General features: G+C 33.7%; 3 protein-coding genes and 1 non-coding gene across 5 annotated transcripts; all 4 read right to left on the bottom strand.

The window, feature by feature from the left end:
• Positions 1-943: 943 nt before the first annotated feature.
• Positions 944-1,894, bottom strand: BRK1 (BRICK1). 2 transcript variants are annotated; one of them, XM_089611333.1, is made up of 3 exons: positions 1,782-1,887; positions 1,588-1,745; positions 944-1,265 (listed from the first exon to the last, which is right to left on the bottom strand). In XM_089611333.1, exons 2-3 carry the CDS (start codon positions 1,718-1,720, stop codon positions 1,141-1,143), a joined length of 258 nt encoding a protein of 85 aa, XP_089467459.1. In that variant the 5' UTR covers positions 1,721-1,745; positions 1,782-1,887; the 3' UTR covers positions 944-1,140. The 2 variants fall into 2 exon arrangements, with proteins under 2 accessions (XP_089467459.1, XP_089467457.1); XM_089611331.1 differs by having other exon boundaries at positions 1,588-1,894.
• Positions 1,895-2,279: 385 nt separating this feature from the next.
• LOC149399003 (putative cytosolic oligopeptidase A) lies at positions 2,280-7,647 on the bottom strand. The gene is made up of 17 exons (XM_089611329.1): positions 7,239-7,647; positions 6,994-7,161; positions 6,475-6,598; positions 6,157-6,233; positions 5,933-6,076; positions 5,402-5,632; positions 5,184-5,274; positions 4,924-5,045; positions 4,517-4,624; positions 4,043-4,288; positions 3,815-3,960; positions 3,606-3,723; positions 3,258-3,417; positions 3,130-3,161; positions 2,840-2,905; positions 2,643-2,714; positions 2,280-2,555 (listed from the first exon to the last, which is right to left on the bottom strand). The coding sequence occupies exons 1-17, from the start codon at positions 7,644-7,646 to the stop codon at positions 2,469-2,471; spliced, it is 2,400 nt and encodes a 799-aa protein (XP_089467455.1). The 5' UTR covers position 7,647; the 3' UTR covers positions 2,280-2,468.
• A 774-nt stretch (positions 7,648-8,421) lies between these two features.
• Positions 8,422-13,179, bottom strand: LOC149399002 (serine hydroxymethyltransferase, mitochondrial). The gene is made up of 16 exons (XM_089613577.1): positions 12,928-13,179; positions 12,762-12,812; positions 12,581-12,667; positions 12,023-12,144; positions 11,852-11,928; positions 11,620-11,744; positions 11,394-11,486; positions 11,209-11,301; positions 10,882-11,079; positions 10,676-10,780; positions 10,486-10,551; positions 10,268-10,345; positions 9,381-9,492; positions 9,184-9,294; positions 8,707-8,853; positions 8,422-8,618 (listed from the first exon to the last, which is right to left on the bottom strand). The coding sequence occupies exons 1-15, from the start codon at positions 13,021-13,023 to the stop codon at positions 8,708-8,710; spliced, it is 1,560 nt and encodes a 519-aa protein (XP_089469703.1). The 5' UTR covers positions 13,024-13,179; the 3' UTR covers positions 8,422-8,618; position 8,707.
• Positions 13,180-15,766: 2,587 nt separating this feature from the next.
• TRNAN-GUU (transfer RNA asparagine (anticodon GUU)) lies at positions 15,767-15,840 on the bottom strand. The gene has a single exon. It is a non-coding gene; the product is annotated as a tRNA-Asn (tRNA).
• Between the last annotated feature and the right edge of the window lie 4,642 nt (positions 15,841-20,482).

The following is a 20,482-nucleotide window of genomic DNA, read 5'->3' as shown; positions in this document are numbered from 1 at the left end:
TGGGAAACTTTATATTATTAAAGTTTGAAACTTGTTACTTTGGTTGTATTCTAAATTAGTTGGTCATACTCATAATTTGGTAAGGATGTCTCATTTGATGTGAATAATTGGATGCGAATGTGGAGAGTAGTCGGAATTTTATATTACGTTATCATGTTTGTATTTTAAGCTTTTAACCTCACCCAAAAAAAAAAAAAAAAAAAAAAAACCCAACCTGCGTTGTGAATGGAATATGTTATTACCAGAACTTTGAAGTTACACGAGGACAAATAACAAGACTAATTAAAAAAAAAAAAAAAAAAAAAAAAAAAACCCAACCTGCATTGTGAATGGAAATAATTTATATGTTATTACCAGAATTTTGAAGTTAAACGAGGACAAATAACAAGACTAATATTTTTGTTACCGATCATAGAGGAAATCTGCTTGAATAAGGCAGTTTCGTAGAAAAAGCCACCCAAAACTAAAAAGAATTTTGTCGGAGAAGGAGCGCTTGGCTCCATTTTCAGGGAAAGTCGACTCAGGGACTTGGAGAATTTCAGAACAAGATTCTATCTTCTGGTTGCAAGATTTTTACAAGTCTTTATGAAGAAGCTCAAAGACTAAACCTGTGGACTGAAATCACATTTGCAACCGAAAAACTTTTTTTTTTTTTTTTTTTGTGATTACAGACCACCGGAAGTCTTTTACTTCATTTCATTTTGAAAATCTCCGCAAAATTGCCAAAAATTGAAAGGAAAAATAAATCAGCGGCTTCCGGCAAAATCCAGAATAAATCAGCCCTAAGTTCTGAACCAGTAAACTCTTAATATGATCAATACAAAGAGTAGCCGAGAAAGACAAGCTCTCACTACTTATTCAAAGCATTGTTGATGTATTGAAAACTCTTAAGAGACTGCTAATCCAGGCCAGTCAGTGCAAAAGTGTCAAAACACACCATATATTTATGCCTATTTATATGGCAAGTAAAGATTTGGTATTTCTCATAGATGCTATTAGCAGTTGAAAACTAGACAGACACAAACACGTCGCAAAATAAATCCTTCTCAACTGAGTTTACAAAGGCAGAGAAATCTGTTCCATATATACTTACTCATGATGATACACCCAAGCAGACAAACAACTATAATACATCGAAAATTAACTCTTAAAAAGAGAGGGGTTAGCAGAGGCTGTACTGACTTGGACTTCAAGCAATTCGAGCCGTCGCTCTAATGTATCGAGCTTCTCGTTCAACGACGCTAACTTGCTCTTTGTCGTAGCCTCTGAAACAATAAACAAATGAGTTAACACAAATAACATTCGATTAATGCGAAAGAAAGCCTTCACAGGAAGTCAATTCGAATACACCCAAAATTCCTTGGATCCACAAAATGTACTAAGCTTAATCATTTGATCCCTGAGCTTGAGCTTAACCTAACTCTTAAAAGACAAGAATTTTTCAATTCCAAATTATCAGAAGAAGAAAATAATTCCGATTTACGACAGTTCTACGGTTCAATAATATAATTTTAAGAGCGACTTGATGTATAATCTGAGGCATGATGAAAGATTAGGTGAAGAGAGAAGAGATTGAAGAAAGAGTACCGAATTGAAGGAGGAAATCGAAGAGGCGACGAACGTTGAGGGAAATATGAGAAATGAACTCGCGATTTTCCCAATCGGCCTGAACTGCTATCCCTACATTCACCGCGTTCGTTATCCCTCCAGCCCTAGCCATCCAATCCAATCCAGATCTCTCTCTCTCTCTCTCTCTCTCTCTCTCTCTCTCTCTCTCTCTCGTCTGAGTTCGATCTAATCAAACACTTGCATTTGAGCTTGACGGAATAGCTTATGCTTTTAGGTTCTTAACTTTTTTATTTTTCTTTCTGTTATTTTCAGAGCTACTCCAAAAAGAGAGTTAATTGTTTACCATGTAGATAGTTGGTTGTCTTGTCTATATGGGTTGACCCCTTTTTTATAATTTTCTTCCATTCTTCAAAGGCACGATTTTTTTTTTTTTTTTTATGGGAAGGCAATGATAAATTCGTTCGTAAATTTTACACCTTTAGTTAATATTCAAGTATAACGTTCTTGAAAAAGAAACAGAAAATATTTCTTTACCAGTAAAAAGATGTTCTGGTAGTACTTGATAAGTGACGTGGTATTATTTTTCAAGTATCAAAAAGTCTCTAAATTATTATTAGAGTTGCACTTGGGTTTTCCAAGGAAAAATAAAATAAAATTACCTAGTTTTTAAGGAGCAGAAAGGGAAAGAAAATAACCATCTTAACTTCACATGAGTTCAATATTATTTCATTTTTAAAATTGTCATCCTGCATAATCCTCGCCACAAACCCATCCCTGTGATTCTCTCGCAGTTAAATTATTTAGTTTCGCAACCACCGTGGACAATCGGAACAACTTAAAAAAGCAAGCAAGTTCACAGATCACCATCGAACAAACAAATCATTTCAATAATATTAAAATCAAACAGTGGACGCAACTTCGAGGAGGCCATTGTGCCTAAGTAGCGGCTCCGGTGAAGGCTCACGTCCCCGGAACTCCACAAAAACCTGGTTTCGTCCCAAAAATAAAAGTTAGTAAAATAAAAAGCAAACTCGAAGTCTCTGAAGATTGAAAGTCAGAGAGGAGAAACTGACATCTAATGCTGCTTTTCCGCCTCCAAGAGCAAGTATAGTCTCTCTAAACTTGTTCCCTGTTTCTTTGACAGCCTATTTGAAGTGAATAACAAAATATTCTTAGTTCGAGATAGAACGTAAAAAAACTCAAGCCAAAGTCTTTAATGGGTATATATGTGTGTGTATATATATATATATATATATATATATATATATACCTTGATATCATCCAATCCGGCATCCTCAAATGCAGAGAACGCATCCGCTGATAACACCTCAGCCCACTGATAAACAAGCAAGAGTGTTAGACCAGGAAGGGAAACTAGTCATTTATTTTTATTTAATTATATTTTAGCATATATATGTCATTAGGGTTATGAGAAGAGTCGACAATTCATGATTTAAGCACCTCTTGAACAGCGGTAATTGTAATAATAATTGTAATCAATGTTAGGAGCTAAATTTCTTTCGAGCATATAGAAGCTTTTAAGAAGAAGCATAAGAATACCTTGTAACTGTAGTACCCGGCAGCATATCCACCTGAATGAATTTGAGACAATAGTCATGAAATTATTAGAAAAGCCACTACAGTAGAAATCTTCACGCGAGAGTTTCGAAGCAAGAGTTAATTTAGACCTGCAAAGATATGGCTGAAACCGCATAGGAATCTGTCTTCGGGAAGTGGTGGGATCACTTGCGTTCTTTTGGAAACCCTTCGATCAACATCGTAAATGGATTCCGAACCCCCCGGAGTGTATTTTGTGTGAAGCTCCAAATCCACACTTGCAAATTTTATCTGAAAATTTAAGGGAACTCGCAAATTATGACCACATTGAATCACGGAGTTGGAAACGGTGGGGGGACTTTGTAACGACGATTGCGCATTTCAGATGTGACCATCGAGATGGTTGAATAAGACCCGTCATACTCATAAAAGTAACCAAAAAAAAATATAAAAAACATACATATATGTATTGTACTAACCTGACGAAGGCTGAGAGAGCCAGCTCGGAATGTCCTAGCTGCAAGAAGCTTCAAATACGCATCTTCGGGAATGCTTTCCCCGGTTTCGTAATGTTTTGCGATGCTCATTAAAGTGTCCCTGTAATATAAAGTTTAACATGTTACTGAAAATATCTGTATACAAGTGTTCTCTAGAATTCCAAATAAATAAATAAATAAAAAGTTATTACCTGTGATAACACCAGTTTTCCATGAATTGTGAGGGCAATTCAACAGCATCCCATTCGATTTCTCGAATACCAGCAACGAGACCTTCGTCCTGCTTTGTCAGCATGTGCTGAAGCGCATGACCAAATTCATGGAATACCGTCTCTACCTGTAAAAAATATATATATCGTTCTTTTAAACTCTCTAAACGGGTTGTATATATCCAGCAGAAATAGAGAAAAGCTAATTACCTCACGGAAGGTCATTAAGCTCGGCTTGGTCCCAACTGGCGGACTTTGATTGCAGACCATATGGGCAATGGGCAACCGAGCTGAGGTACCATTGCGCGACAACACGCGGCTTCGAGCAACAACTTCGTCCATCCATGCGCCTCCTCTTTTCTCTGCGGGCCGAGTGTAAGGATCGAAATAAAAGTATGCAACGGGGCTTCCTGAAGAATCTTTGACGCAGTAGAATCGGACGTCACTATTCCACACCTACAAAGAATCACCGTTAAGTTTGTATTTTACTTTAATGATTCTTATTAAAATTATAAACGTTTTATTTAAATTTTAAAACACGTTAAATTTTATTTGGGTACTTAATTTCGTCGGAAAGTTCTTTTGTATGGAAACAAACTAAAAGATGCTACAAAATTTATAGATATTTGAGCTAAAAAGCCAAAACAAATTAGAAAATAATAGATATTAATGTGAAATATATACCGGAGCTAGACCATCTGCCGGCTCAATTTCGATTCCAAACAGTGTCTTTGCGAGGTTGAAAAGACCGTCCATGACCTTCGGCAATGAGAAATATGGCCGCAGCTCTTCCTGTGGCATTCAAAGAGGAAGAAAAAAAAAATTTAGTAAGCAAGAGTTATTTATTCAACTATATATCTAAATTAAAGTCAACAAATAAGTCAAAAAAAATAATATACTATCCAAGAAGTACCACTAAACCAAAATAATGCGAAGACTTGGCACATTGGATAAGATGCCAGAAATATATTTTCCAGAGAGGAATTTTTTTTTATGTCAAAAAAATTATTGCTATATTCAAGCGGTCGAATAATTGATGTGAACTCGCCGACTCGCATTTGCATATAAACGAGAAAGAAAAGAGTTCCAACCTCATTGATGTTGTACTTTGACTCACGAAGCCTTTCACTCCAAAAGGTAGTGTCCCAATTATTCAAGTTATCTGCTTCTGCTGCACCTTGCTGCTTGGAAAAATCTTGAAGCTGCTCATGATCTGCAAGAATATGTTTATAAAAATTAAAAATCAGCAGCTTTTCCAGTAGTCTGGTTCTTAAACTAGCGCTGAAAGTAAAGCTTTTATATTGGACGTAGACTTAAAAGTTATTAAGAAGTATCTAAAAAAACACCCCACCTTGAACAGCAGGATTCCAAGAAGCACTACGAAGCTTTTCAAGAAGCTCTTCTGCTTTTTCAACAGTTGCCATTTTTTTTGCCATGCTTACCTGTCAGTCAGGTTGAGTTAAACCATCGTTATTTCAGAAAAACAAATTTTATATGATGACCAAAATAAGACCCTTGCTCAACAACCACCACAACAAGAAGAAAAATAAATAAATAAACAAGACCCACCTCGGCGTAGTTATTATAGCCAAGAAGCTTAGCCTTTTCCAACCTAAGTTTCAGAATTTCGTCGATGATTCCCGTGTTATCTAGATCTCCGCTAGAGGCACGGCTAACATAAGCGCGGTAAATTTCCTCGCGCAATGACCGGTTTCGAGCGTGTTGCATTACAGACATATAGCTCGGACCATCTAGTGTGATGATCCACGGTCCTTCCTCAGCAGTGGCATTTTCATGCCCCTGAAGATACAAGCAAATACATCAGTTGAAAATTATGGAGCATAGTAGATTTAGACCCAACGCTGATAGAACTTGGGCAACGAAATAATGAGTTAATTGTTTAGGTTGAGAAAAAGTTTTAGTAGCAGCTGTTATGGAAAACAAATCAGTTTGGTTACGGCTTAGCCTTTTGCGAGAGTTACGAGCCTCTCAAATGCCTAATTATTATGTCTTTTCGTATCGTTTTTTATCATTGGAATTCAAAGGTTCTTATCAAACGTATGAGCTTATGAAGCGTATGATTAGACTAAGACTCGGTACCTTTGAAACAGCTGTTTGTGCGGCCATCCCAAGAGCCGTAGCAGGCAATCCTTCGATGTCTTTCTTATCGGTAATCAGCTTTTCAAACTTTTTTGTGGCATCCAAAACATTCTCCTCAAATTTTTTGGACAGTCGCTCTAGTTCCTGCAATCAAAAGCACGCGTATAAATATGGTATGAATAGATAAATACAACCTTGGTTTTCCGATAGGAACTTTAGAGCACCTGTTGAACTTTGTTAAACTGGTCTCTCTTTTCATCGTCAAGAGAAACACCAAGAAGAACGGCGTCCTTAATCTGAGCTGCATTTACAAGATTAACATTGAAGGAGAAATGTCAGCAGCTCTGGACAAGTTAATGGGCAAAACAAAAGGAAAAATAACCAATTCCATAAAGATCAAACAAAGGTTAAGGCGTTGTGACAAAAAAAAAACAAAAAAAAACAAGACAAACACTATTACAGATGGGCATAGTCAAATCAATGATCAAGAAATATACTAAATACGAAGAACAAGAAGAAATGAAATGTATAGTTCTACTCACAATCCACAATGCGCTTACGCGCCTCACTAAGCCCATCCCAATCAGGAGAGTCTTGAATCGCTTTAAATGCATTGTAAATTGGTTTGCTTTGTCCAAGTTTTAGCATGAATTTAACCTTCTCTGGCTGCAGAAGAAAAAAAAAAGGACCCACAAAAACCTTAAGCAAATGCAAATGCAAATGCAAAAAAATATATATATATAATGATGATAAATAAATAAATGAAAATAGTACGAAAAAATAAAGTGACCCAGAGACGAAATGAAATGAATTGATAATTGAATCCGCGAGTGCAAAAATCTAGTCTTGAATTCTATTTTATTTCTTATCTTATTTTTTTGTTGACCATAAAGCAGAAGCTAAATGAATCAATATCACGAATTTCCTCACCAGAGAATAAATGAATAACTTTTTCTTTTTCTTTTTATTGAACCACGACCTCCACTGCTATCCTATCCCAGGTACCACGAATAAATGAATAACTTGAATCTTAAAATAAACGTATAAATACAATTACATACCTGAACTTCGTTAATGGCAGAACGAAGCTCAGAAGAATCCTTGACGGACTTGAGATGGTTGACCATACCCCAGACCACAGTCAACCGGTCAACGATCTTCTCCAGAGGCTCGACAAGCTTCGGCCAATTCGGCTCCACGGTTCTTTCGAGCTCCTCCAAATCCTCTTCCTATTCAAACACAATCAAACAATAAACAAACAGATAAAAGAAATGAAGAAATTAAACCTAGAAATGGTATCGCGTACCAGATTCTTAAGCAGCGCGCGAATTCCCGGTCGGACATGAGAGGCCTCGACAGCGTCGAAGGGAGGGAAATCGAAGTCCTGAAGGAGAGGATTGCTCTCGATCGTGGACGCCATTGATGAAACAGAGTAAGAGCAAGTCGGAGAAGAAGAAAAAGTTGTTGCGGCGGATTTGTGGACGCAGAGAGGGAACGAAGAAGAAGATAAAGAAGACCAGAGAGGGCAGGGAAAAGACTTGGGTAAACGACTTGTCGTTTGGGTAGAAACGACACACGAACGACGAGAAAACGGGTTGCGTTTAAGGAGTGGGTGGACTGAGCGAGTGAGAGATATTCGAGTCGCCATGAGGATGTTTAATATAAGAAGAGTTTCCAAAACACCTCTCTTCCGTTTCGCAACTGACTCCCTCATTTTTTTTTGGGGTTTATTTTTATTTCTTTTCCATACAAATATCTTGGATATCGTGAGTCACGTGAAAAGTGCACTTGAGGCGTTTTTTTTTTTTTAAATAAAAAACTTATTATTAATTGTTTAGTTTAAAATTAATTACAAGAGAATAACGAACTCACTCCCGGCGAGAAATCGAATAAGAGATCACCATTACCACTCTCCTAATCTCTCCTTAAAACTACAGATTGATGAACGTTTTGAGTTCTGATTTAAAGTGCTCTCGTTTTTTCGGTTTCAAAAAGAATTGATTTTTTCTCTTTCATCAAGATTCGAAAGTCTCTAGAACTCTTAGTTATTCGAGCTCTTGCCTCAATCTTCTTTGAGCCTCCCGGGACTTAGAAATTTGACTTAAGGTCTTTCGAGACAAGACACGTGATCAAGTCCATCCATGTTACATGTCCTCGAATGTTAAATCTAAAAAATGAGTTAACATATATGCTTGAATGAATGTGTACCCATATACATATACATAACTATACATGCAGCAACGTCAACAGTATACATATGCATATATAAGCACAATCATCGGTGTTGGAATGGCTTAATGAAGACCATTGACGAACACGTGCTCACGATCTTCGACATGTATGACCTTTTACTGTAAAATTATTGCTATTATATTTTTATCTTTTTAAACGGCGTAATTGCGTAATATATTATTTAACAAAAAGAGCAAATACTACTATTATTCAGTTTATAATAAAATAAAATTGGTACGTATATACATATATAGATATATGTTAAAAGAAAATATTTTATTCGTTTCAGTTCTGCGAGCCAGTTTGTTATTGCATTACAAATTACAATGCCTCAAAACAGTGTATGTACATACATATAGATATCATGAATACCCAACTCAAAAGGTTAAAGCATATAGAAAGGTTCAGAAACAAAGAGAAGAAAGTGGGTAGTCCTTGTAGTTCCAAACCGTGCCTGTTTTCAACCACCAAAACTATCGGTGAGAACAGAAGCTTGTAATCCAAGTTATCCAGGAAAAAAAAGCACTTGTAAATTATCTTGCCTCAGTTCTTGTACTTCATGCTCTCTTTCTCAAACCCAATTGTTGGAAATTGCTTGGCGTAGTCCTCGACGCCTTGCCTGAGCTTTGCAGCCTCGGATTGGTACTTGGGCAATTCCAATGTCGCCACAAAGTCCTTCAACTTTGTTCCTGATTTACACACCAAAAAAAAAAAAAAAAAAAACGAAATGCAAATTCAATACCCCACAACAAAATTTGAAAAACTTATTTGCAAATTTATATAACTGGTGTATAATTTTTAAAGTATCACTACAACAAAATCTTACACTTAAGAAATTAAAATTGTTGAACTTTTTTGTTAAATCAACAAGTTGCTTATGTTTGTAGATAATAATAATAATAAATGAAAATTAAAAAAGGACTAAAATGCTAACAAAATAGTTAAAGTACCAAATATCACTGGAATAATTGTTTGGGGACTAAACAGAAAAACTATTGAAAGAGTCAGTGCACGCAAACCTTTTGTCTCTCCCTTAATGTTGACCGCCAGCTTTACAGCCGCGTCGAAGAACTCCGCTACCTTGACGAAATCCTCCTCCACGAATCCCCTGGAAGTGAGCGCCGGGGTTCCTGAATAGAAAGTTAGAAACAAATAAACATGTAAATATAAAAAAATAATAAAAAAAAAATCAGTACTAAAGTGCACTTTTTTATACCCATCCTGATTCCACCGGGCACCATGGCTGACACATCACCGGGGACGGTGTTCTTGTTGGCCGCGATGTGGACGGCTTCCAATACCTTCTCGACCCTCGAGCCGTCAATGCCCTAGTATGATCGAGACGTTTAGAAAAATTTAAAATTAAAAAAAAAAAGGCAGTGTAGTTAGCAAAACGAAACTATAAAATTTGTTTTTAACTTATGTTTCACAATTTTTAGGGAAATAACCAACAGGTTTATGTGTCAATAATTAATGTCTGATTTGCCCTTATTTATTAACAAATTCGTAATTTTCTCTTACTTTTTTCCTACATTTTTTTTTACATAAAAACTTCAAAAAACCATATCTATCTCATATAAACTCGAAATTGATTGATTCCAAATCCTACGGATTCGTGACGCCGAGATCTTCAAAAATAGATCCATTGTGTTTTATGAAAAATCATGTTTAATACCATAGATGTAGAAAAATCACGTTACTACCTTAAATAAGGAAATAACTGAAAAAATTTTAAATTATAAAAAAAAGAAACGTAAATATGATGTATTAAACATAATTTTTCATCAAACACAATTGGTCTATTTTTGAAGATCTCGACGCCACAAATTTGTAGGATCTGAAATCACTCAATTTCGAGTTCGTATGAGAAATATACGAATTTTTGAAGTTTTGATGCAAAAAAAAATTATTTGAAAAAAAATAGGAGAGAGGAAGTGACGAATTTGTTAATAAATAAGGGCAAATCAGAACTTAATTATTGGCACTGGTTATATCCCTAAAAATTGTCAAACATAGGTTAGATACAAAATCACATGTTTAAAGTGGTCTGGTTACTTACAAATCTAAAAAAAAAAACATGTGGCGTTATCGATGTTCAGTTACCTTGTTCTTTAAGTTAACCAAGACCAAATGGTTCTCGGTTCCACCAGAAACAAGGTCGTAGCCATTGTTGGTCAAAGTCTGCAAAATCATAACAAATCTCATGGTTCTCGGTTCATAAGAAGAGATCACTGGGGCCAAAAAAAAAAAAAAAAAAAAAAAAAAACACACAATCACAGAATCACAGAATAATCGGTTTTTTATAGCTTTGAACTAGATACCTCTGCAAATTTTGCGGAGTTACTGAGAACCTGCTCTTGGTAGGCCTTGTACTCTTGGGTGGTTGCCTGGATATAAGTGCACAGAAAAGCCAATGAGCAAAAACGAGTCAAGGATATGTATTGAAGCACATTCCTACAAGCTTAATGTGACCAAAACAAGCGAAAAGGAGAAGAAAAAGCAAGGATAAACCTGTTTCAAAGCCACCGCTAAACCAGTGATGGTGTGGTTGTGAGGACCCCCTTGAAGACCCGGAAAGACAGCCTGGTTAATCTTGTCTTCGAAGTCATAGAAAACCTTCATGAAAAAAATAAATAAATAAATAAAAATGAGTCAATAATAAGAAAGAAATAAATAAAGATCGACAAAACTCTAGGGGAGAGAAAGTAATGACTCACCTCTTTCCCTTGTTTGTTGATCTCTTTCAATCCCTTCCTGTAGAAAATCATGGCTCCGCGGGGCCCGCGAAGCGACTTGTGAGTGGTGGTAGTCACCACATCAGCGTATTCGAACGGTGACGGAATGACACCGGCGGCGACCAGCCCGCTGATGTGTGCCATGTCAGCCAACATTACCGCTTTCTGTTTGTTGCAGACCTGCCAAAGCAAAAAAAATAAATAAATAAATAAATAAAATGGTTAAACATAGCAGACATTTTTTTTTTTGGGTGCAGTATAGTTTGTGAAAATTATAGAGAAAAAAGACGACCTATGAAAGAACCTAACCTTGCGAATGCGAGCATAGTCATACAGACGAGCGTACGCGCTAGCACCGGCGACTATCAGTTTCGGCCTGAACAATGTGGCACTTTTCTCCATCTGATAAATCAGATGTGACCCATTTGAGTCAAATAATACATAACTATCAGAGAGAGAGAGAGAGAGAGAGAGAGAGAGAGAGAAAGTCGAACCTGGTCATAGTCGATGTAGCCAGTGCTCTCATCCAATCTGTACGGCATCGTCTCGAAGAAAATTGATACGGCAGATATCTTTTTCGTGTCGGTCTGCAAGTTTCCATCCCCAAACAGGAAAAAAAAAAAAAAAAAAAAAAAAAAAGATGGTTAATGCTATGGCGAAGGTCAGTATAACAGTCTTCTTTAGATAAACGATTTAGGTTTTGGACGATCCGAAGAGTACCTGATAACCATGAGAAAGATGTCCACCGTGAGGGAGATCAAGAGCCATGATTCTCTCGTGAGGCTTTAACAGAGCAGTGTAGACTTGAAAATTCGCGGGAGACCCTGATAGGGACTGCACGTTCACTGCATCATAGAGGGCGAGTCTCAGAAACTCTCTTACACAGCCAAAATCACAAAACATCAAATAAAAAAATAATAATAAGCCTCAATATGTGTGTGTGTTGTTTTACCTCCCCATTTTGCTGGGTCCAACCGAAAGGCCTCCAAGGCTCTCTTCTGGCACAAAGTCTCGGCCATGTCGATGTACCTGAAAAAGTATCAAAACTTGCGTATGATCAGAGATATTCAGGGAAGTGCTAATTAAAACAAGATTGATAGACCAAAAGCTTGTCATCACATACTCGTTTCCTCCGTAGTATCTGGCACCGGGATATCCCTCGCTGTACTTGTTCGTCATCACTGACCCGACCGCTTGCATCACCGACAGAGACGTGAAGTTCTCCGATGGAATCAGCTCTAGCCCCTTCACAGACGCAGCCGAATTGGACCGTTTAATATATAATTTCAAATAAATTAATATATACACGATAAAAATAAAAATAAAATTATCAAGAAACTGATGTCGACTCGTAAGGTGACCTCGGTATTCAATAAAAAAGACCAATCTATTAATTTATTTTATGCTTGAGTTTGGAAAAAATATTATGCTCGAAATAATTCGAAGTGAACCATTACTCGCCCAAATGATTTTTAACTCTGATTATGTCTTGAACTATGGTCTGTACTTTTCTATATTTCTTAAACTCGCACAGATTGATTCTTGACTTCAAGCTTCAAAACCCAAGGTTTGACTATAAACATAGTAAAAAAAAACTAGTAGCATAAACAACGATGTTTTGGATTAAGATAGAGAATCAAGGAAATCCAATGGTTGAGGAAAAAGCAGTGGTGTGCTTTACCTTCCATTGCCTGGCTTTCTCGAGCTCAATTATGTCGGCGATTTCAGGGTCCACTTCCTCGAGAGATGCGTTCAGTTGCTTAGTCCACTGCGAAAAATAATAAATAAACAATAAAATGAATTAATGAGGCATTTGAGATTCGTGGGAATAAGATATAGCTTTTTCGTAGGTTTTACTTTACCTTGACTCCAGATTTCTCTTTCTCGTACACAGCTTCGTTTGGCAAAGAGGTCTACGATGATACAATGGAGAAAAAAAAATTAGGTAAACGAATCTCCTGAGATTGATCGTTCAGTTCCCGATAGATCATGAAAATAAATCAAAAAGAGAAATGGGAGTTTGGAAACCATGTAGTAAACAGAGCCTCCATTGGCAAAGCTTGGACGGATTGACTTGTCAACAACCGAAGAAGAGAGCCTCCGAAGAGCTAACGCCATTGCCATCTTCTTCTCTCGCTCTCTGTTTCTCTCTCTTCTCTCTCTCTCTCTCTCCTCTCTTTTTTTGGCGATTTTTTATATTTGGCTGTGAAAGAGGGTGAGGATTTGGTGGTGCCTGTGTCTCCCTCCGAAATGTTTGGTCCAAAAATATCAATTAAATTATGAGACTAAAAATATTTTTGTAATGGTTCCTCCATTGCCACTAATGAGTAATGACCATCATTTTGTAGGTCCCACCTTTTAGATCCTTCATTGTTATTATTATTATTATTATTAGGATATTGTTATTTGAGAAGAAAAAAAAATTAAAGAAACATACGAGTCTTAAAACTTCAAAGTAAATTGTTTTTAGGGAAAATAACACATTTATACCCTGCGTTTTAGTGAAATGTCGAGTTTAACCCTCGGTTTTTAAAAATGTCGAGTTCATACCCTCTGTTTAACTAAAATGACGAAATTATACCCCATGTTTAACTAAACTGACGAAATTATACCCTGAAATAGACAACAGTGTCACGAATATTCTTTTTATTGACTTTTCATTGACGTTGACTATAATATGTATATATAAACACCAATTATCTTTATTCATTCGCGCCATATATGTAATTTATTTAAAAACTAAAAAATAAACAACAGTCTCTTAATCGTGAAGAACACAGAAAGAGGCAAATGGGTAAACATCGATAGTTGATAGTCATCAAAATCGCATATTCGAACAGAGAATCCAGAATTTAGAGTTACAATTCGAACACGGAATGAAGTCATTTCTTATGAGGTATGAGTTTTATTATTTAATTTCAATTTAAGGCTATTTTTATTTCAAAATTGATAATTTTGAAGTTAGGGCACTGATTTAGATTTGATTTGGTTTTTCTTATATAAGAGTTAATATCAATGAAAAGGAGATTTGTGACGCTGTTATTCATTTCAGGGTATAATTTCGTCATTTTAGTTAAACAGAGGGTATGAACTCGACATTTTTGAAAACCGAGGGTTAAACTCGACATTTCACTAAAACACAGTGTATAAATGTGATATTTTCCCTTGTTTTTAGGGTCCAAACCTAAAAACAAAAGAATAATAAAATTATATGTATGATGTTGAAGCTTGAAGGTTATTAACTTAGTGTTGAAATATTGAATTTAATTATATATTAAATAGTCTAAGAATGTTTAATGCGTTTGTTGGTGGATTCTGCTTAGAACAAAATCAAAATTATGTGTTCAGAAATAATAGTATTTCAGGGATAACATTTTATGATTTATTCCTATTGTAACGACATATCACGCTACACGGATATCTAGTTAAATACTACAGTATATCTAATAATATTTTAATCTTTGTCAATGGCCAAATTAATGTTTTATCACTTTATAATATTTATATAAAAAAAAAGTTTCCAAATTTATGAGAACACATTTTTTGTTTATACTTTATAGTTAAATTAAATTTTATCTGTATGGAGGATTACTAATAAAATAATTTTAAAAAATGAAAGTTTTTTTTTTTGTATTTTATGTGGGTATAAGAAAATTGGATTTATTATGAGGACACATTGCAACAAAATCAACCATGAAAGGCATATCCAATCTTCTAAGTCCAAACACAATATCCAATTCTTAGCCACACCGCACGCATAAGCCATAAACCGAGGGAGGGACTTTCAATTTAATAACATCGAGCATCTTTAATCGTAAGCAAATACCATATTTACTTAACTTGTCACATCAGCAATTTAAGCTACAACTAATTTAAGCAAATTTGTTCTCTATTGATAAACTAAATCACTCTCTTAGCTTAACTTTATCCCACATGTCAATAATTAATATTTTATTATTATTTTCTATTCAATTCTCACTTATTAAATAAAAAAAATAAAAAAAAAATTGGTCCATTTAATTTGCTAAGCTAGTAGCTTAGTTAAGCTAATAGGTAAAGTGCAAAATAATGGTAAGCAACTAGCTTACAATTTTTACTAATTGCTAACAAATCATCACAATTGTTAAGCTACAAACCATTAAAGATGCTCTGTAATTTCCCAGCAAAAAGAACAAACACAACTAGTTTAGTTTTTTTTTTTTTTTTTTTTTGCAAGTGAGGATTGAATCCATAACTTATACTTTAAAGGTAGCGTGGAATTACCAACTAAGTTATGTTAAAAACTACAAAAATTAGTGTATTTTATGATAAATATATTTCGCCGCATAATCCTATTAATATATTTATTGCTACAAAATCCAAAAGTATCATCTTCCTCTAGATTGCTCCATTGAAAACTTTGGACTTTATGTCTTAAGAATAACTTTGGACTTTATGTCTTAAGAATAATCTAAAAATGACTAGGTATATAACATATTTATTATTCAACCTTACCATGGGCTCACAAGTCACAACGAAATATAAGTATTTATTTTTATATCCACTTTCATTTAACAAAAAAAAAAAGGTGAACAAAAGCATAAACGCTTGAAGGAGGGGTCGAACCTCCAACTAAATTATGCTAAAAACCACAAAAATTAGCATAATTTTTATATTGCTACAAAATCCAAAAGCGTCATCTTCCTCTAGATTGCTCCATTGAAAACTTTGGACTTTATGTCTTAAGAATAATCTAAAATTGACTAGGTATATGACATATTTATTATTCAACCTTACTTACATGGGCTCACAAGTCACAACGAAATATAAATATTTATTTTTATATCCACTTTCATTTAACAAAAAAAAAGGTGAACAAAAGCATAAACGCTAGAAGGAGGGGTCGAACCTCCGACCTTGTGGTTAACAGCCACACGCTCTAACCAACTGAGCTATTCCAGCTTGTTTATTGCTGATTTCAAATCAATTATTTAAACAAAAAAATGAAAAATCTTAAAAAATGCCTCGTTGCGCTGCCATGTGCGAATTGAACAATCCAAGTGACTTTTTGCGTCACGAGTCACTGAACCATGTGCATGCAAATCAAATATTAGCTTATAATAATATATCAAACGATTTATGTTAAAATATTGTAACTTTTCCTAGAAATTTAACACAACATGAAAATCACCGAAGAAGTGAAATAAGACGACAGACTCCGGCAAACAATATGTAAATCCAATTAATGCTTAATATATTTTGTGTCGGTCAACATATTTTTTCTCATTCAAATTTCTTAGAAGTTGGGATGAACAGTAGAATATGATGATGTTTAAATTAAGAATTCGTTATATAACTGTGTATATATGTGCAATTTAACCGTGTAACTTATTCACCCGTAATTTATAACTCTATGTCACGTTGCTATGTGAAATAATTAATATATTTTAGTCTTGATGAATAAATATATATATATATATATATATATATAGAAATATTTAGGTTTGAAAAAAAATGAATTTAAAGTTTTTTTGAAACATTTTTATCTATCCGATTTAAAAAAAAAAAAAAAAAATCGATACGAATGAACACTATTTATACCTAACGTCCAATTTCTTTTTTTTTCTATATAAAAAAAACTATTCATTGAACACTGATTTTCATTGAGTACTGATTTGTGTATGAAGATCAATTTTTTACTTTATACATATAATATAATACGTCGTTAATTGATTTTGAACATTAGCGATAAAATTGATTATATATATATATATATATATAAATTATAATAACATATAACAAACCATACGAATTACATTATAAATAAAATATTTACTATATTTATTCCGAATTAACATTTCAACCTCTTACTGGTTTATACTTTGGATTAATTACATTTTTGTTTCTTGAACTATGATATCTTTAACAAATGACCCCAAAACTTTGAAAACAACAATTGTTTTCCCTTTTATGTTAACCACGAATTCATTTATACATTTTTTTGTTAGAATTTCCGTCAAAATAAAGGTAAAATGACCATATGACTATCTAACATAAGGAAAATTATCAAATTACCCTTAATGCTCTTCCTTATTAATATTATTATTATTATGAAAAATAAAATAAAATAAAAATAAACAAATCTCTCTATCTATCGGCTCCTTCTTCTCTACATCAATACCATGCAACCAAGAAAACATTGATTTATTATTCCTTCTTCGTTTTTTTTTTCATCGTCTCTAAGTTGGAAGACTATGGACACACTCAACCCTCGCCTCCAATATCCGAATCTCTTCTGATCGTGGAAACAAAGATTCGCATTAAATCCACTGCATCTACGATATTTTCAAAATCATTATCTTCGTAAAACCTCGCCGCCAAAAGTCAAAGCTCATCTACAGTCTTCCGGTGTCCACATGGCACTCCGACTGATTCCGACGATAGCTTCGATGCCAATCGCTCGATGTGGCTGCAATCAACTCGCAAATCCACTCGCAAACAAGGGCCTTTTTTTTAACTCAATCGTTCTTATAAAAAAAACCAAAAAATAATGTTGTTATGGATCTGAAATCATAAGCAATGGCATTGCGAGCTATGTAATAATGTCGATTTATTTGATATTGACCCATATAATCTTGTATGTGTTTGTGTATATATGTACATATATGTGGATATGTATGTATATATATATATATATATATATGTTTGTGTGTATTTATCGAGAGATTTTTTATTTTTATTATTATATTTTTTTAATTGTATTTTAGTTTAGTTTTAAATTTTATTATCATACTACATTTTTGTCATTGTTTAACTTCTATATTTTGACGGAGATTCTAACAGAAGGGTTATAAATGAATTAGAGTATAATATAAAGGGCGAAAAATACAATTTTCAAAATTTCAGGAGTCACTTGTTAATGACGATATAAATCAAGGAGCGAAAATGTAATTGATCATTACAGTTTATTCTAAAATTGACATCGTCTTTTCGTATTTACAATATTAGTGTGTTGTTTATGTGTGAATAATCAAACAATAAAAAAAAAAAAAAAAATGATAATGTTTTTTTCTCTCTTTTTAGAGACTTGAACTTGGAACAATTTGAAACATCCTATGAGATCTGCCTATATTGCATAAAATGGAGATGAAACTTTCACGATCTAAATGTGTTTAAGACAACATATAGTATACACGTTTCTGGTATATATCAGTTCCTCTTATTATTAACAACTATATTGGTTCCTCCGCCAAAGGCCAGAGCTTTATTGGTTCTTGACAAGTTTAGACCCATTTGTTGTAATTGTAGGTTTAAACTTACGTGTGTGGTTTTGTTTGACTATTTCTCAAAAAAGTAAAACGACAATCGTAATAATTTGTATAACAAATGCCAGCTCAATTGTTCGCTCCACTGATTGGGAAAATCAGCATGTTCATGATAATGTCTGACATGAACCCATTTACATACTTTTAACCACTACCTCTAACAACTAACATTATCAAAGCAAAAAAGAAAAAAAAAATGCAAAGAAACCTTATTTTCATGAAAGTTAATTGATTTAAGAAAAAGACTATCAGTACCAAAACATTAAGTTAATTCAATAAATTGTTTGATATAATTTCTTATAAATTAATGTCCAATTTATAGAAGAATATGTCAAAACAAACTTAAATTTTACTCAATTTTCAACAGTTTGTTGTAAAATAACATTGTTTTGAGTATAATATTGACTCTTGTACCCAGGGCCCCAGGCTGCTTGTACCTACCAAATAGAATTATGATAATCTTCGTTGGCAGTTTATCACTATAAAAATATCATTTCCATACTGTACCCTAAAGTCCCAAAATAATAATATTATTAAAAAAATTCGTGATTATTTATTTATTTATTTTTTTCGTAATGTTTGCTAAAAATTCGTTGATATTTAAAAATGTTGCTGAACAATTAACATTTTCACGACTCATATAGTGAACTTATAATTATATAGTATGTCTATTCACGTAGCTAAGTTTGATTATCACTTATATAAAACTAATTCTTTATATTTCTTTTGTTATTTATTTTGTAATACAAAATTAAAAAAAATATATCATTAGAAGATATGAAATAGACAAATGGTATTTGATATTAGCACCTATAAATAATTAACTTTACGAGCATCTCTATGACAAATTGTTAAAATTTTCTAACTTCCAAGTTATAAACCGAGTAATAAATAGCTTATAAATATATTTGAGCAAAAAAAACAAGCTTATAAATATAAAGTTCAATAATGGAAAAGATGGATCTGAGCCGCCGAGGATCATCCTGCGTCCCCGGCCGGTGGGTCTTCAGCGCCGATTACTCTCGTCTCCGCCACGTCAGCGGCGGAGGAGGAAGAAACCGGCGATGGATCAGAAGGTTAGCGATGAAGCTCATGAGATTTCGCGGTGTACTGGCGATCTCCGGCGCCGGAGAAGTCGATCGGAAAAAGAGCTCCTTCAATTACGACGCTGTTAGCTATTCTCTGAACTTCGATGACGGTTCTGCGAAGAATCAATGACGCATATATGTGTGTATATATAACTATATATAAATATGGATTTTTGGTATTTTTTTGTTACATCTTTTGTTTTTGTTGTTTTTAATGGAGAAAGAAAATGTTTGTGTTGTTGATCTTCTTCTTCTTGAATTAGTCTGGTATTTTTAAAGCTTGTTCTGTTGGATAATTAAAAAGAAAGTGTTGATGTTTGTACTTTACAGACCACGATTTTGGATCTGAAAGTATATGATGATCTGCTATTTTATATTTTTTTTTTCAATAATTTTTAGTTTAATTTTATTATTTACGTATTTTGGAGTTGATCTTTCCGCGACGAGAGAAGTCAAGTGGAGTGATTAGCTAAAGGATTTGAGTAAACTGAGAGGTCAAGAACAATAATACGAAACGCAATTTCTGTCCGCTGGTTTTGCATGATGTCAAATTTTTTTTTTTTTATATATTAATTTTCATGTATAAAATAATGATCGAAATACCGTAACCGTTAGTGTTCCAGGACTCATATTTTACTAGCCTCCGAAGGTAAGACAGATAAATACCGTGAAATTTTAAAAAAAGGAAAGTTGTAATGTTGAGAATACCATTATCATCGAAAAATACCGTTAAGCACCGTATTTATCAAGAGTAATGTAATGAATAAATATTTTAAAAAAATTCACACATAACATAAGATAAAAATGGAAAATGTTTATAATAATAGTTCAATAAAAATATAAAACAAACTTAATGACATAGATCAATATAAAGTCCAAAATCAAAATAATGATAATATTCACGGTTAAAAATCAACTAATTATACATAAAATTTCATATTCTGTAATTTATAAAAAAATAAAAAAACATATTCAAATATAAACCATATTTTTTGATGTAACAAACAAAGTGAAAAAAATTGAATACAAACTCTAATTAAACACAATAACGTAGTTAAAAATTAAGAATTTGAATTAAATTATCAAAAACTAACGATAAATTTCGTGAAGAACACTAAATATTATCAGATTTTAAGAATTATTGGTATTTGACCACTTACCGGTAATTTTCGTCATAATGCATGCAAATTT

Source organism: Urtica dioica, chromosome 4, assembly GCF_054948205.1.
Source record: "Urtica dioica subsp. dioica isolate 48M chromosome 4, U.dioica_male_clone48M_v1_H2, whole genome shotgun sequence".
Classification (NCBI taxonomy): Eukaryota; Viridiplantae; Streptophyta; class Magnoliopsida; order Rosales; family Urticaceae; genus Urtica; species Urtica dioica.
The sequence above is the reverse complement of the archived record's forward strand: the minus strand, read 5'-3'. Positions and strand labels throughout refer to the sequence as shown.

Bases quoted from the DNA above. Each gene is read 5' to 3' on its own strand.
- LOC149399003 (XM_089611329.1), bottom strand. From the start codon at position 7,646: ATGAGGGAGTCAGTTGCGAAACGGAAGAGAGGTGTTTTGGAAACTCTT. The intron at 5,633-5,932 runs GTACCGAGTCTT...TTGTATCTTCAG, and splicing joins CACAAACAGCTGTTTCAAAG to GGGCATGAAAATGCCACTGC. The intron at 3,961-4,042 runs GTAATTAGCTTT...TATTTTTTACAG, and splicing joins GCTTAATGACCTTCCGTGAG to GTAGAGACGGTATTCCATGA.
- BRK1 (XM_089611331.1), bottom strand. From the start codon at position 1,720: ATGGCTAGGGCTGGAGGGATAACGAACGCGGTGAATGTAGGGATAGCA. The intron at 1,266-1,587 runs GTACTCTTTCTT...TTATTGTTTCAG, and splicing joins CGATTTCCTCCTTCAATTCG to AGGCTACGACAAAGAGCAAG.
- LOC149399002 (XM_089613577.1), bottom strand. From the start codon at position 13,023: ATGGCAATGGCGTTAGCTCTTCGGAGGCTCTCTTCTTCGGTTGTTGAC. The intron at 12,813-12,927 runs GTTTCCAAACTC...GTATCATCGTAG, and splicing joins GAGGCTCTGTTTACTACATG to ACCTCTTTGCCAAACGAAGC. The intron at 11,745-11,851 runs GTAAAACAACAC...TCTATGATGCAG, and splicing joins GGACCCAGCAAAATGGGGAG to TGAACGTGCAGTCCCTATCA.